General features: G+C 48.0%; 1 protein-coding gene across 1 annotated transcript; it reads left to right on the top strand.

Annotated features, from left to right (window-relative positions):
- Nucleotides 1-1736: 1736 nt before the first annotated feature.
- Nucleotides 1737-11924, top strand: LOC146198358 (uncharacterized). The gene is made up of 7 exons (XM_084593822.1): nucleotides 1737-1888; nucleotides 2358-3950; nucleotides 5535-5603; nucleotides 6748-6867; nucleotides 11567-11621; nucleotides 11701-11732; nucleotides 11825-11924. The coding sequence occupies exons 2-7, from the start codon at nucleotides 2397-2399 to the stop codon at nucleotides 11861-11863; spliced, it is 1869 nt and encodes a 622-aa protein (XP_084449948.1). The 5' UTR covers nucleotides 1737-1888; nucleotides 2358-2396; the 3' UTR covers nucleotides 11864-11924.

Raw genomic sequence — 11924 nt, 5'->3', positions numbered from 1 at the left:
GGCTGGTGGCACGAGCCTTCCAGATTTCGAATTACCAGCAGCTAATCGATTCCATTACTCTTTGTAGTAGCATAGTGGGTCAGAGAAATATCTTGAGTTAGACATTCTGGTAGAAAGGATAACCGATAGTCGAAAAAGGTAACAAATTGGATACTAAGGGAAGGAAAGCTTGGCAGGGGATGACAAAGCCAGGTGGGCGAATGAGATTAAACCATTTGCAGGGGTCAAGTGGATGCAGCTAGTGCGGGACCGGCTAGTTGGAGGTATATGGGAGAGGCCTTCTCCCTGCAGTGCGTATAGTCTGGCTGATGATGACATATGGGGTCATATATGCCTTTTTGTTGATCATGAGCCTGTACCTGTCAAGTTTGCCCCTCATTAATTTTTTTATGGTTGGCAATTGGATCACTAGGACCACATTAAAATATTTCAAAATAGGCTTCTCGTGCATTGCGATACGTCGCTTCATGTGATAGTCACCAAAAGCGTCACGGTAGGCTTCCTTTGAAATGTCCTTTGGAGGCATACTGCAAACCTCTGAATATGTCCCAAAATGTCTTTTCTGGGAGCTTTCAAGCAAGGAAGCAAAAAATTCACATACAGTCAATATGATTCGTGCGGCATATACGCGAAAGTTACAATTCTACAGGCATGCCACATGAATTGATACATGACAGTTATCATGTAAGAAATGAAAGAGATGTCAATGCCCATTTCTGAATCATTTTCTTGTCCGGCGGCAGTTTTCTCTTAGATGATTTGGACCACGTAGGATGTTTAAAGCCGTCCACATTCCATCCTAGCCTTGTGGTCAGACATGCCAACATCCGACAAGAATGCTCGTGATTTTTGAGGCTACGAAGCTTCGATGATAAGTGGTTGGGGGATGCAATTAAAGGTCCCGTGTGTTTGGTTCCCATTTCACCCATCCATATATGTGAAAGGAACTGCCGGGATATGGTAGCAGGAAGCAGGGACACCAAGGTGTGCCACTCGGCGTATTCTGCAAGTGATTGATTAAATTGTTAAACAAATGGTAATAAAAAACGCTGCGTCTTTTTCCTTCGGAGTCTCATACCACCTGCATTCAAGCTTTGATTAAGGCTCGTCACCTGTGATGGGAAAGTTTCCACTGCAAACTTGCAGAGTTCACATCACGGAGGTTCACTTAAACATTGATAAAACGTATGGTACATTCGTTCGAACGAGTTTTGCATTTTACGTCTTGCAATAAACATTTACGCATCATCACGGAGCTAGGTTCACTTAAAACTTGATAAAATGTATGGTACATTCGTTCCAATGAGTTCTGCATTTTACGTGTTGCGATAAACATTTACGCACGTTCGTTTAGCTAGATGGCCCCATACTGTACCAATACTGAGCCGCGACCACGCGACGCAACCACACAACCGCCCGACGTACTGGCGTGCGGTCCCAGAGCCTGACGGCCTGACTGGTCTAGGCTCCTAGCGGTGACATGAACCATGGCCGGCCTCGAGGAGAAGCGCGCACGCTCCACCACGGCTGGTCTCGAGGGAGAGCAGAGCGCGCGCTCAAGCGCGCACTCCCTCGAGACCGGCCACCGGCCGTGGCTTCGTGCTCACTCTCCCTTGAGACTGACTGGCTTTGCATGATCACGGCCGGTCTCTCCCTCGAGACGCGCTCTCCCTCGAGACCGGCCGTGGCATGATCTAACTTGTTGCACTATCATCATTACCATTTCATCATTCGTTCCCTTACATTATTATTTGTCTAGCAGTTCATTGGTTTGACGTCATTTTGCACCAATAACCACTCTTCTTTTTGGTCACGTGGAGCGAGGATTATTGTTTGAAGTGAAAGGCGGAAAACAACCGACAGGCCGGCGTCGTGAGAACATTACCTGGTAAGTACGGATTTTCTACACGAAGTTATGTTTTAACTGCTGAATGTTACGATATCCCATCTTGCGGCGCTTTTTGGCTCCTAATAATCAGAAATCACTCGAATTTTTTCCGGGTATTGTAATCGTCGACAATCTCCTTGTGACTATGGGTACCGAGTAAAAGGCGTAAAATCTTCGGCTTCCAGTCGTGAGCAAAAGTGGTATACAATGCGTAGCCAGTGGCGGAGCGCGAAGAAACTCCATTTGAACACCATCTAACAACAGCTATCTGGGATATAGTCAATCGTAGCGGTGGCCTATATTATCTACCTGCATATCTCACGGTCGCTGTCACTGTCGCTGGACAGTGTTTTTATGCCGTTTTACGGAGCTCCGCCACCGGCTGCGTGTTGTATACCACTTTTGCTCACGACTGTACATTGCTCTTGCTTCAAGGCTTATAGCTACTGCTGTTTTTCTGTTTCGGCAGTGCCTTCAACTTCAGCCTACACCTTCATCTAGAAAAACGATGGACGCTGTGCTAGATGCCACACATTACAGCTTTTACATCGACGAAGACGATGAAAGTATCATAATTAATGAAGAAAAGCTCAAGACGTCGGGTTTGCCCTTCATTCGACGTTATCGTACAAAAAGTCTGAATGATAGCTCGGCGAATAGCTCAACGCTCGGAGAAAAGCGCCTGAACTGCTCTGCAGACAGTTCTTCATCCGAAGACAAGTCAGCAGGTGCCCTGGGATTATCGGCTGACGAATGCATTGTTGGCATGAACGCTCTGCAACTTTCTGACGCCAGCAATGACAAAGAGAACAAAGCGCCTTCCGAACAGATCGCAACGTCTTCTTCTAAGGAGTGCTTGCTCGCAATGAGCTCTGAGAACAATGTAGACGCCGGTGCCGAGTGCTTGCTGGACGGAGATATTCTCCCACAATACCTCGAGCCACTGGAAAATTCGCCGCTCGCTTCCCAGGAAATGCAGGGCTTTCCAAGTGACAAAAATGCTATTGAAGAGCTGGCCGATGATGGGTACGGCGCTTTAGTGTTGAGCGCACCTGTAGCCATGTCTACACCACGCCCCTCAAGAACTGCACTGCAAAGCATTGCGGAAACTGGCGCCGATAGCACGCAGCAGCCGCCAGACTCTCGCTCAAACAGTGAACGGAAGCCTTCTGAAGAGTATAACTGCCAGTTCTGCGACTTGGATTATATGCAAATGCCAAGACTGGTAGAGAAACAGGTGTTTTCGTTCAGCGAAAATACAGATGCAGTCGAACTGGAACACGTAGGTGACGTTTTTCCACATTCCGGCAATCTGTCCGAGCCATCACCTTGCCCTATGCCTGTGGAAACTAGTGCGAACCTAGTGGAGCACATCCCCAGTGAGATACAAGGGTGCGGCTCGAGCCCTGCATCATCGCACTCCCGCGCCGAGGAGCGTTTCCAGAATTTAGCATCAACCACGACTCAACAGCACCATTGTGTTTCAGTCGTAACCTTGACACCAACGAAGGTGTCTTCAGCAGGACACTCGGGGAAAACTCTCGCTGACCATCAAAGAGAGGAAGAATGCAAACAAGATTGCACGACTTCTTCTGTTGCAAGCTCTGCCACGGAATCAAATTGCTTTCCTGTGGTTCGTAGCGGTGTAGAGATGGCTTGCCAGACATCAATTCGCATCAGCAGTGCTGGTGAAAAAAGCACTGCTTGTGTGACACCAACAAGGCAGTTGAGACGTCTAACTCATTGCAAATCCCCTCAAAAGGGGGCCGGCAGTGCCCCAGCTAAACCGATTTGCAGACGAAAAGACAGTGGTGTGCCAGGAACTTTTCAAATCCGCAGTCGCACTCTGTCAAACACACCGGTGCGAGGCTGGTGCCCTGCGACGACTGCTCTTAAACCAAGAGTCTTCAAGGTACCAACACCTGTTACTAAAAATACTTCATCCAAGATTGCAGTCAAGACCCCAGCAAAGACCGAACAGCGTCAGTCTCTCATGGGCAGCACACAGAGTACAGGGAAGCTTGTTCGCTCACCTTGGTCTGTGGTTAGCCCAGTTGCTAGGGTAAGAGAACTTTTTCTCACTATGCATGACATCATCTGGTAGCATGAAGAGCTTAAGCTAACGGTTAATTTTGATGTGTTATGTCACAAATGAGTGCTGGTCACGGAACAGATCAGTACTAAATCTAGAGGCCACATTATTTAATTCCCGTGCATTCACGCATTTTGCGCTACTGACTTGCACAGTGATAGCTTCCATTGCTGTGAAGTTTCTTCAGTACAGTGCAAGTTGGTTTCTGTATGAGCACAGTCTTAAGAATGCTGCTACAGGCGATACTCATATTGATATTAAATATAATGTGCAGAAGTGACATGTTGGTTTAGCTGCGTCGTGCATGAACTCGGGTCAAAAACACTATTTGAACTAGTGACTACTGATTACAAGTGCAAAAATTGTGATAGTCTTTTTGGTGCACACCCCAACATCATTCAAAGATTCTGTGGACCTTTCCCTTTTTTCTCTTTTTTTTTTTGCAGCTTCTGAAACTATATTTTAAACTGCTTGCTCACCTTCACTATGCAGAATGTTAGTGAAGTGTTGATTGTTTTGGTACAGCTTTTAATGTCATGTGAGAGAGAGATGTTAGCCTGTATCTGAGTGCAAATGTGCACTATCTCAGACACTTTGCTCAACTTAATAAGATTATGACAAGATCGCCATCGCCAATTGGGCTCTGAACTAGGAATCTCCACCTAGTACTTGTATTGACCGGTCCCTTACAGGCTGATCCAAGCATACCTCCCGTTCCTTGTACACAGGGGCAGAGGCATATTTTTTATTACTTTTGGGTAGCCTCACCATACTTTGTGTTCCTTGTACAGCCTAATAAATGTTATCACCACCTGGCTGACCTTTCCTGCTATTATATTTGTCTATCGTTCTCTCTTTCCACTGCTTTGCCTTGTTGTCTGAGGTGCTGTTTGCTCTGCCGTTCACGATAATTAGCACATTTTTATTGCGGTAGCAGAGAAAAACGTGTCATCCTTCAAGGAAATGTATGGCCACCAACTAGATGGCCGGAACAGATATCTTGTGTGCAGTTAGACATGTTGGGGCCTGCAAACGCAGTCATGAAAAAATGGCAAAACTCAATGTGAGGGTACCATCAGCTTCTAATGCTATCACATGGCCAACATATAATGTAATTAGGTGTTCCTGTGCATGCATTATTAGGCCTGGTTTGCTTTTGTAGATTTTTAGATCAGTACTAGTTTTGCCACCTGAGCCACTGTCGTGGTTTGGCCTGAACTTCCAACCAGACTCAGTCTTACCATAGTGAGGCAGAGATTGTTGACAAACTCAAGGCTTACAGACAAAGGAATAGGGACTGCAAAGTGCAGAACAGCGTCTGTTCATTAGTTGTTTGAACTCAGAGGCATTGGAAGGTATTATATGGCTTATCCCAATATTTATTTTGTGACACTTGTGTTATTCTCTTTTTTTTCTCAGTATTGTACCATGCCCTTGAATTTGTTGCAGATTGTTCAGCATGCTGACTGGAATGAACACACAGTATAGTTTGATGCTGCTATGACAAAATTTCAGTCCTCATCCGAGTTATCTTAACTTGATTTCTTGTTTCAGTACATACATGAGAAACCAGCACCGCACTTAATCCAGATTGTGAGAGCCAGGAAGTCCCCATCTACAAAAGTAAGGCACCAGCAAGATTTCCACCTAGATCACTTAATTGTCTTTCACTCTCAGTGTGGCACCTTTCTTCACAACCTTTCTGGTATCATTGAAGGTATTATATTCTTTGTGCTGTGAGTAGACTGTGAGCTCAAAGAGTATTTTTAGATCTTAGTTAGGGCTGACGGAGTACTTTGCCACCCCATTTAAGTACAGGAATGAGGCAAGCCTGTCAGGTAAAAAAAAAATAAATGTAGGAGGACGCCTAAGCTCAGTCTTTAAGGGTATGATGTGACAGTGCTGATGGCTCCCACTTGCCTGTGCCCTTTGTGGATCCTCATTCGCATCCATTCATTTTGCTGCTTGCTGAATCATTAATCATTCATTTGTGCTTCTGTTATTCTACTCATATGTAAGGTACCATATTATGCAAAAAACACGGGACATAGATGCAAATCCTTGCTTTAACCATGCCTTGTGAACGTGTCTGCATAGCCTCAGAACAGTGTGTCTAACACTGGATCAAAGGTTCATGTGGGGCTGGATTCCAATTTCACCTTCCCATCTCAAGACGAAGCCTCAGTTGGCAGCACGTGCCAACTTGGGCATGTGGTCTCATGATGTCACACAACCCAACTACCAGTGCCAGTGCACAACTATGTCACCTGTGATTTTTTTGCTGACAATGCCGATGCCAGATCTTCTGAACAACGGGCTTTTAACACTATCACATTACAAATGTATGGTGCAACACACAACGCTACCTGCTTTGTTTAGCCATATGCCAAAAAATCTTGACTACCTGTCCTTTGCTTCACTTCCTACTTTCCACATTTACTGTGTCCAAATTGCTTACTATCTCAACCAATTTCTGCTGTTGCATTTTGTCACAAGCAGCAGTATAAGTTTATGATAAGAGGGCTCTTGATTCACCAGGCGCCGGCTTATGCAATGAGCACATCACAAAAGCTGTCAGAAACCTGCCAATAAGCCTCCCCCCCCCCCCTTGTTTGACAGGTCTGATGGTCAGAATAGACGAATAGGAGCGGGGCCAGCCGATCAATTTGTGACAGGATTGTTAGTTTTTTTGGTGCAATCATTGCGTAATTCGATCCCTGAGGTGTGTTTTTGCAGTAACACAACATACCTGCTCTGCCCATTGCAGACTTTGTCAGCAGCGACGTCGCCTGCTCTCGCACCAGCTTCGACTGGATCACCAAAAGTGTGTGCTGCTGCACTACCTGACAAGAGATACCACTCGTCAAACATTGGGATCCTTCACAAGGTGCATTTTATTAGAGCTTCATGTGAGGAAGCTGTCGTGGATACCAAAGCAAATTAATATGCTTTGGTATTGCTTTGGTTTTGCTACTGTTGTGTGACAACTAAAGGTGTCTAGCAACTGGGAATAGCCAGGGAAATTTTATGCACTGGGAAAAATCAGTGAAATGTCAAGGAAACCATCAAAAATTTCGCCTAGTCAGGGAAAATGAGAAAATATATTTTGCACTGCATTTTCATTTCAAGCTGGCGTGCAGCAAGTATGTTATTCATAGTAATAATAATAATAATTGGTTTACAGGAAAGGAAAAGTGCAGTATCTGTCACATTTGTTCTGTGGGCAGCTGAACCCCGCCACAAGGGAAGGTGGCAGTGAAAGAAAGAGAGAAAGGGGTGCCATAGTGGAGGGCTTCGAAGTAATTTCGACCACCTGGGGATCTTTAACGTGCACTGACATCGCACAGGAGAGTTTTTTGCTTGTGCAATGTCTCCAGCGCGCGTCGCAAGGCGAGGCGCGATATATTACTTTGTCGCCAGCGCATGGCTGAGCTTCCAGTACAGAAGAACCAATACGCACGTGAGGTGGATACTCAATAAAATATATGGAAGCGCTGCGTGAGAGCAGTACGCGACAATAAGCAGGAATAACTGCTCCGGCAGCGGCCAGCGAGCTATGCTGCCAAACGCGCGCTGTCATATTGGATTGGCTCGGCTGTTTGGGAGGTGGGCGGTCGTATGCCCTGAGTCAACCAGTGAATGACTAATTTTCAGCCACTCTTCAGAGGGCGTCATATATTGTGAAAAAGGTGGATCGTGCCGCCTCAGTTCAAAGATGCGTGAGTTTACACATTGGTGCGGTGAAATATATGTGCCTGAAATTGTGCATGCATCTCCTTTTTAAAAACTGCACCGTACAATCCATGAGCTATTGCGATTATTAGTACTATCTGGAACAAATGAAGCATGAATAAGAACTGCAATTTCAGAACAAAAATGTGAACATATATTATCTCTTGGAGAGAAATGCATGCACTGTTGATGAATATTTCTAAAGGACAGCCTTCGTGCCTTCGATGCAAAATTATCCTGTGCCATTACTTAGCTTCCCTCGTTTGAAATCTTATTAGTTTGCTGTTTGTATTTCATTTGACTTGTTCACATTTTATTTGCTGCTGGTAGTATGCTCCATCTTTGAAAAAGCTTACAGTGCATCGCGCCATTCATTCAAATGCACTGGACTGTAAACTTTTCCAACAGACAGTACATTACCTTAAACATCTTTGCTGGGATTGTATCCAGGTTTGTTTTTGGCTATCCGTTTGTGCGCATTGTAGTTACACCTAATCTGTCAATTACAACTGCAAGTACATAACAAACTCCTAGGTTGTAAGGTTTCATACTGAAACATGCAGTGTAACTATCATTTTTCTGGTGCTGTGAACTACTCCAATAGGCAATAAACATCACATTTACAGATTGTTATGTCAAACACATTTCTGAGAAAATAAATAGTAAAGCAAAGTGAGTGTGATGTGCACTTGCTTTTGATTTTTTATTTTATCTAGAGCTTAAAACCACATCTTTATATCTCGACCAGGTCAGAACTTTAGAACTGTCACATCTGCACCCTTAATTGGTTATTTTTGCAAAATTATACCATGGGTCATTTATTTCTGATGTGTAGTTGGAAATACTTATAGTAGGCACTGCTTTTTGATGGAGGTGAAAAGCTAGGCGCCTGTGTACCGTGCGATGCCAGTGCACGTTAAAGAACTTCAGAGAGAGAGAACAAAAATGCCTGCAGAATCGGTTAGGCTCCCTCCAAGCAGGGAGGACAAGCTTTTACCGCGACGCGGCCACTACGTCAGTCTCGTGCGTTGTGCTCCTTGAGGTCTTGTTACGTCCCTCGCTACTTCCGCGGGTTCGAGAGGGCCGCCGCCCCTTTCTTGGGGGTGCTGCCCCCCCTCTCCTCGGTTTCGCTCGGTCGCTGGCTCTCTAGAGCTGCCGAGACCTGCTGGACGGCCTTGAGTTGTGTCTCTTGATCATAGCTCCTCGTTGCAGCCTCTAGCTGCGGCGGGATCGTCGTCTTCTCGCTGGCTTCGCGCGGATTTACGCTACAGTCCCAAAGGATGTGAGCCGCGGCGGCTCTCTCCTTCGCGCACAGTCTACACATGTCGCTCGCGTGCACACTCGGACACATGTGCTTAGCTAGCACCGGGGTGAGCAGGGACCCCGTCTGTAACTGTCTGTATAACACTGCCTCCTTCCGGGTAAGCCCCGGGTGAGGTGGCGGCATAGTCTGTCTGTTCAGTCTGTACCATTTCACTATTTCGTTGAAGGTGGTCATCTTATCCTTGGCACTGCGCCGCGACCAAGACTCCGAGTCGGCCGTGCTTGCAGCCGCGCGGTTGGTTAGTCCTCGCGCGGCCGAGTTGGCCGTCTCGTTGTGGTTCACGTTTCCGCGTTCCGACACGTCACTGCCCATGTGGGCCGGAAACCACTTCATCACCACAGGACTTTTGTGTCCGATGTCTTCGGCCCTGCGCAGTATGCGCGCGGCCTCACTACATACCCTACCATTGGCGTAGTTCTTCACTGCCGTTCTAGAGTCACACAACACTGTAGTGCATCCGGGGTCGGAAACGGCCAAGGCGATGGCCACCTCCTCCGCCCGGTGCGCTTCTCGAGTCCGGACGCTCACCGCGGTCTTCGTTGCACCCGTCGATGCCTCGACAACCACCGCCGCGTATGCGTCGGTGTTCCCTCGATACTCCGCCGCGTCCACGTAGGCGGCGCCTTCTTCTCTGGCGTGGAGGTCTACGAGAGCCCTGGCCCTCGCCAACCTCCGCTCCCTGTTGTGCTCGGGGTTCACGTTCTTCGGGATCGGGAAGACCCTGAGCTTTCTGTTGATGCTATCTGGTATGGGTACGTCTTTCTGCTGCTTGCCTTCTCTCGGTTCGAGGCCAAGGTCCCGCAGTATCTGTCTTCCGGTTCTCGTTTCAGAGAGACGCTCGAGTTGAGCCGTTCTCTGTGCTTCGGCTATTTCGTCCAGCGTGTTGTGGACTCCCAGCGCCATGAATTTTTCGGTGCTCGTGCCCCCGAGGAGACCGAGTGCCGCCTTATACGCCTTGCGTATGGTGGCGTCTATCTTGTTACGTTCACTCGGCCTCCAGTTGTGGAAGGCGGCCACGTACGTTATGTGGCTAACTGCGAAGGATTGAACGAGCCTAGTCAGGCTCTCCTCCTTCATCCCCGCTTTTCTGTTGGACACCCTCTTGATGAGCCTCATTGCCGCAGCCGCTTTGCCCGCGAGCTTGTTGACCGTTTCACCGTTGGCTCGGTTTCGCTGGATGAGCAGCCCGAGTACTCGAATCTTCTCGACCTCCGGTATTACTTGTCCTCCCGCCGTTTTGACCGTGATCTTGGGACGCTCGTACTTGACTTCCATATTCTTTCTTTTCCTGTCCGATCCTTTCGGGGGAATCACCAGCAGTTCTGACTTGGCTGGAGAGCAAACGAGTCCAGACCCGTCCAGCTGCTCCTCGATGGCGTTGACCGCTTCTTGCAGCGTTGTCTCGATGTGTCCGTCGCTTCCTCCCGGTACCCATAGCGTAACGTCGTCGGCGTAGATGGTGTGCCGGACTCCCGCTACTCTTTCTAGCCGGGTGGCCACCCCGATCATCACGAGGTTGAAGAGTAGCGGGGAGATTACCGACCCCTGCGGAGTTCCGACGCTGCCCAGCTTCTTCTCTTCGAGCTGCTGGTCTCCCGCACAGATTTTGGTGGTCCGCTCCGTCAGGAAGTCTTTGATGTACTGGTATGTCCTCCTGCCCATATTTAGCCTGGATACTTGGGCCAGGATAGCCGAGTGCCTCACTTTATCAAAGGCGCTCTGCAAGTCCAGCCCGAGTACGGCTCTGTTGTCCTTGGTGCCCGTCGTATCGTCGATGATCTCGTTCTTTAGTAAGATCATGGCTTCTTGCGTCCCGAGTTTGTTCCGAAACCCGATGATGGAATTTGGGTAAAACTCCGATTCTTCCAGGTAACGCTGCCACCTGTTCATGAGAACGTGCTCGAGGACCTTTCCCACGCACGAAGTGAGCGAGATCGGCCTGAGGTTCTCTATGTTGGGCGGCCTGCCAGGCCTGGAGATGAGGATCGTCTTGGCTGCTTTCCATTGCTTGGGTAGCCTTCCTTCTTGCCAGCACTTGTTGTAGAAGTTCGTGAGCGTTTCGATGGCCGCTTCGTTGAGGTTCTTGAGCGCTCTGTCGGTCACTCGATCGGGACCCGCGGCAGACCTTCCATTGAGATCCTGCAGGGCAACTCTGACTTCCCAGGTCTGGATGTCGCGATCTAGCGTATCGTTCTCTTTGCCTTGGTAATCCGGGTGTCTTTCCGTGGGGGTGGTCGGCAGGTACTTGGCGTCCAAGCGCCGCTTGACCTCGTCTTCCCCGTGTTCGCAGATTGCCTTGTGTAGGATCCTGGCCAGGTTGTTGTGTTGGTGGCCCTTGGTCTTGGTTTCGTCGAGAAGGTTCGGTGGTCGAAATTTCCGGAGCGCACCTTTACAGCCTCTCTTAATAGCCTGAGTCACTTTGGGATTTTAAACCCCATAAACCGAAACTGCCTAAACACTAGCAGAGTGGCAACCGTTGAAAATTGTACACCACGTCATATTATTCGCGGTATGGCTCTATTTTTCGCAGGCTGGTCTTGATCCTCTGATGAAGCTTGCTAAGCCCATAGTCATCAAGCACACAGGTAACATAAATTCCGGCAGTTGTTTGCAGTACGCATTGCTGTAAGGGCAACATACTAACGCGTCTGCTTTCGGTTTCAGTTCCTTCCGAGCTCGGGTACCAAAGCGCAGCCGTGAGTGAAGCTTTGGACACCTTTGTTCTCGCTTGCTTTAATTATTTGATAACCGGTGCACGTATTTCACATCTGGCGTTTTATATTTGCAGGAAATGGAGGCTTCTGTGATTCAAGTCATCCGCCAGTGACTGCGGGCACCGCTATGCCGCTACTACGAGTCCTCATTCGATCCGCCTGTCACAGCACATG

The sequence above is a fragment of the Amblyomma maculatum genome, chromosome 2 (genome assembly GCF_055883805.1).
Source record: "Amblyomma maculatum isolate TAMU_Amacu chromosome 2, ASM5588380v1, whole genome shotgun sequence".
Lineage (NCBI taxonomy): Eukaryota > Metazoa > Arthropoda > Arachnida > Ixodida > Ixodidae > Amblyomma > Amblyomma maculatum.
Note: the sequence above shows the minus strand (reverse complement) of the source record. Positions and strands in the feature narration are given on the sequence as shown.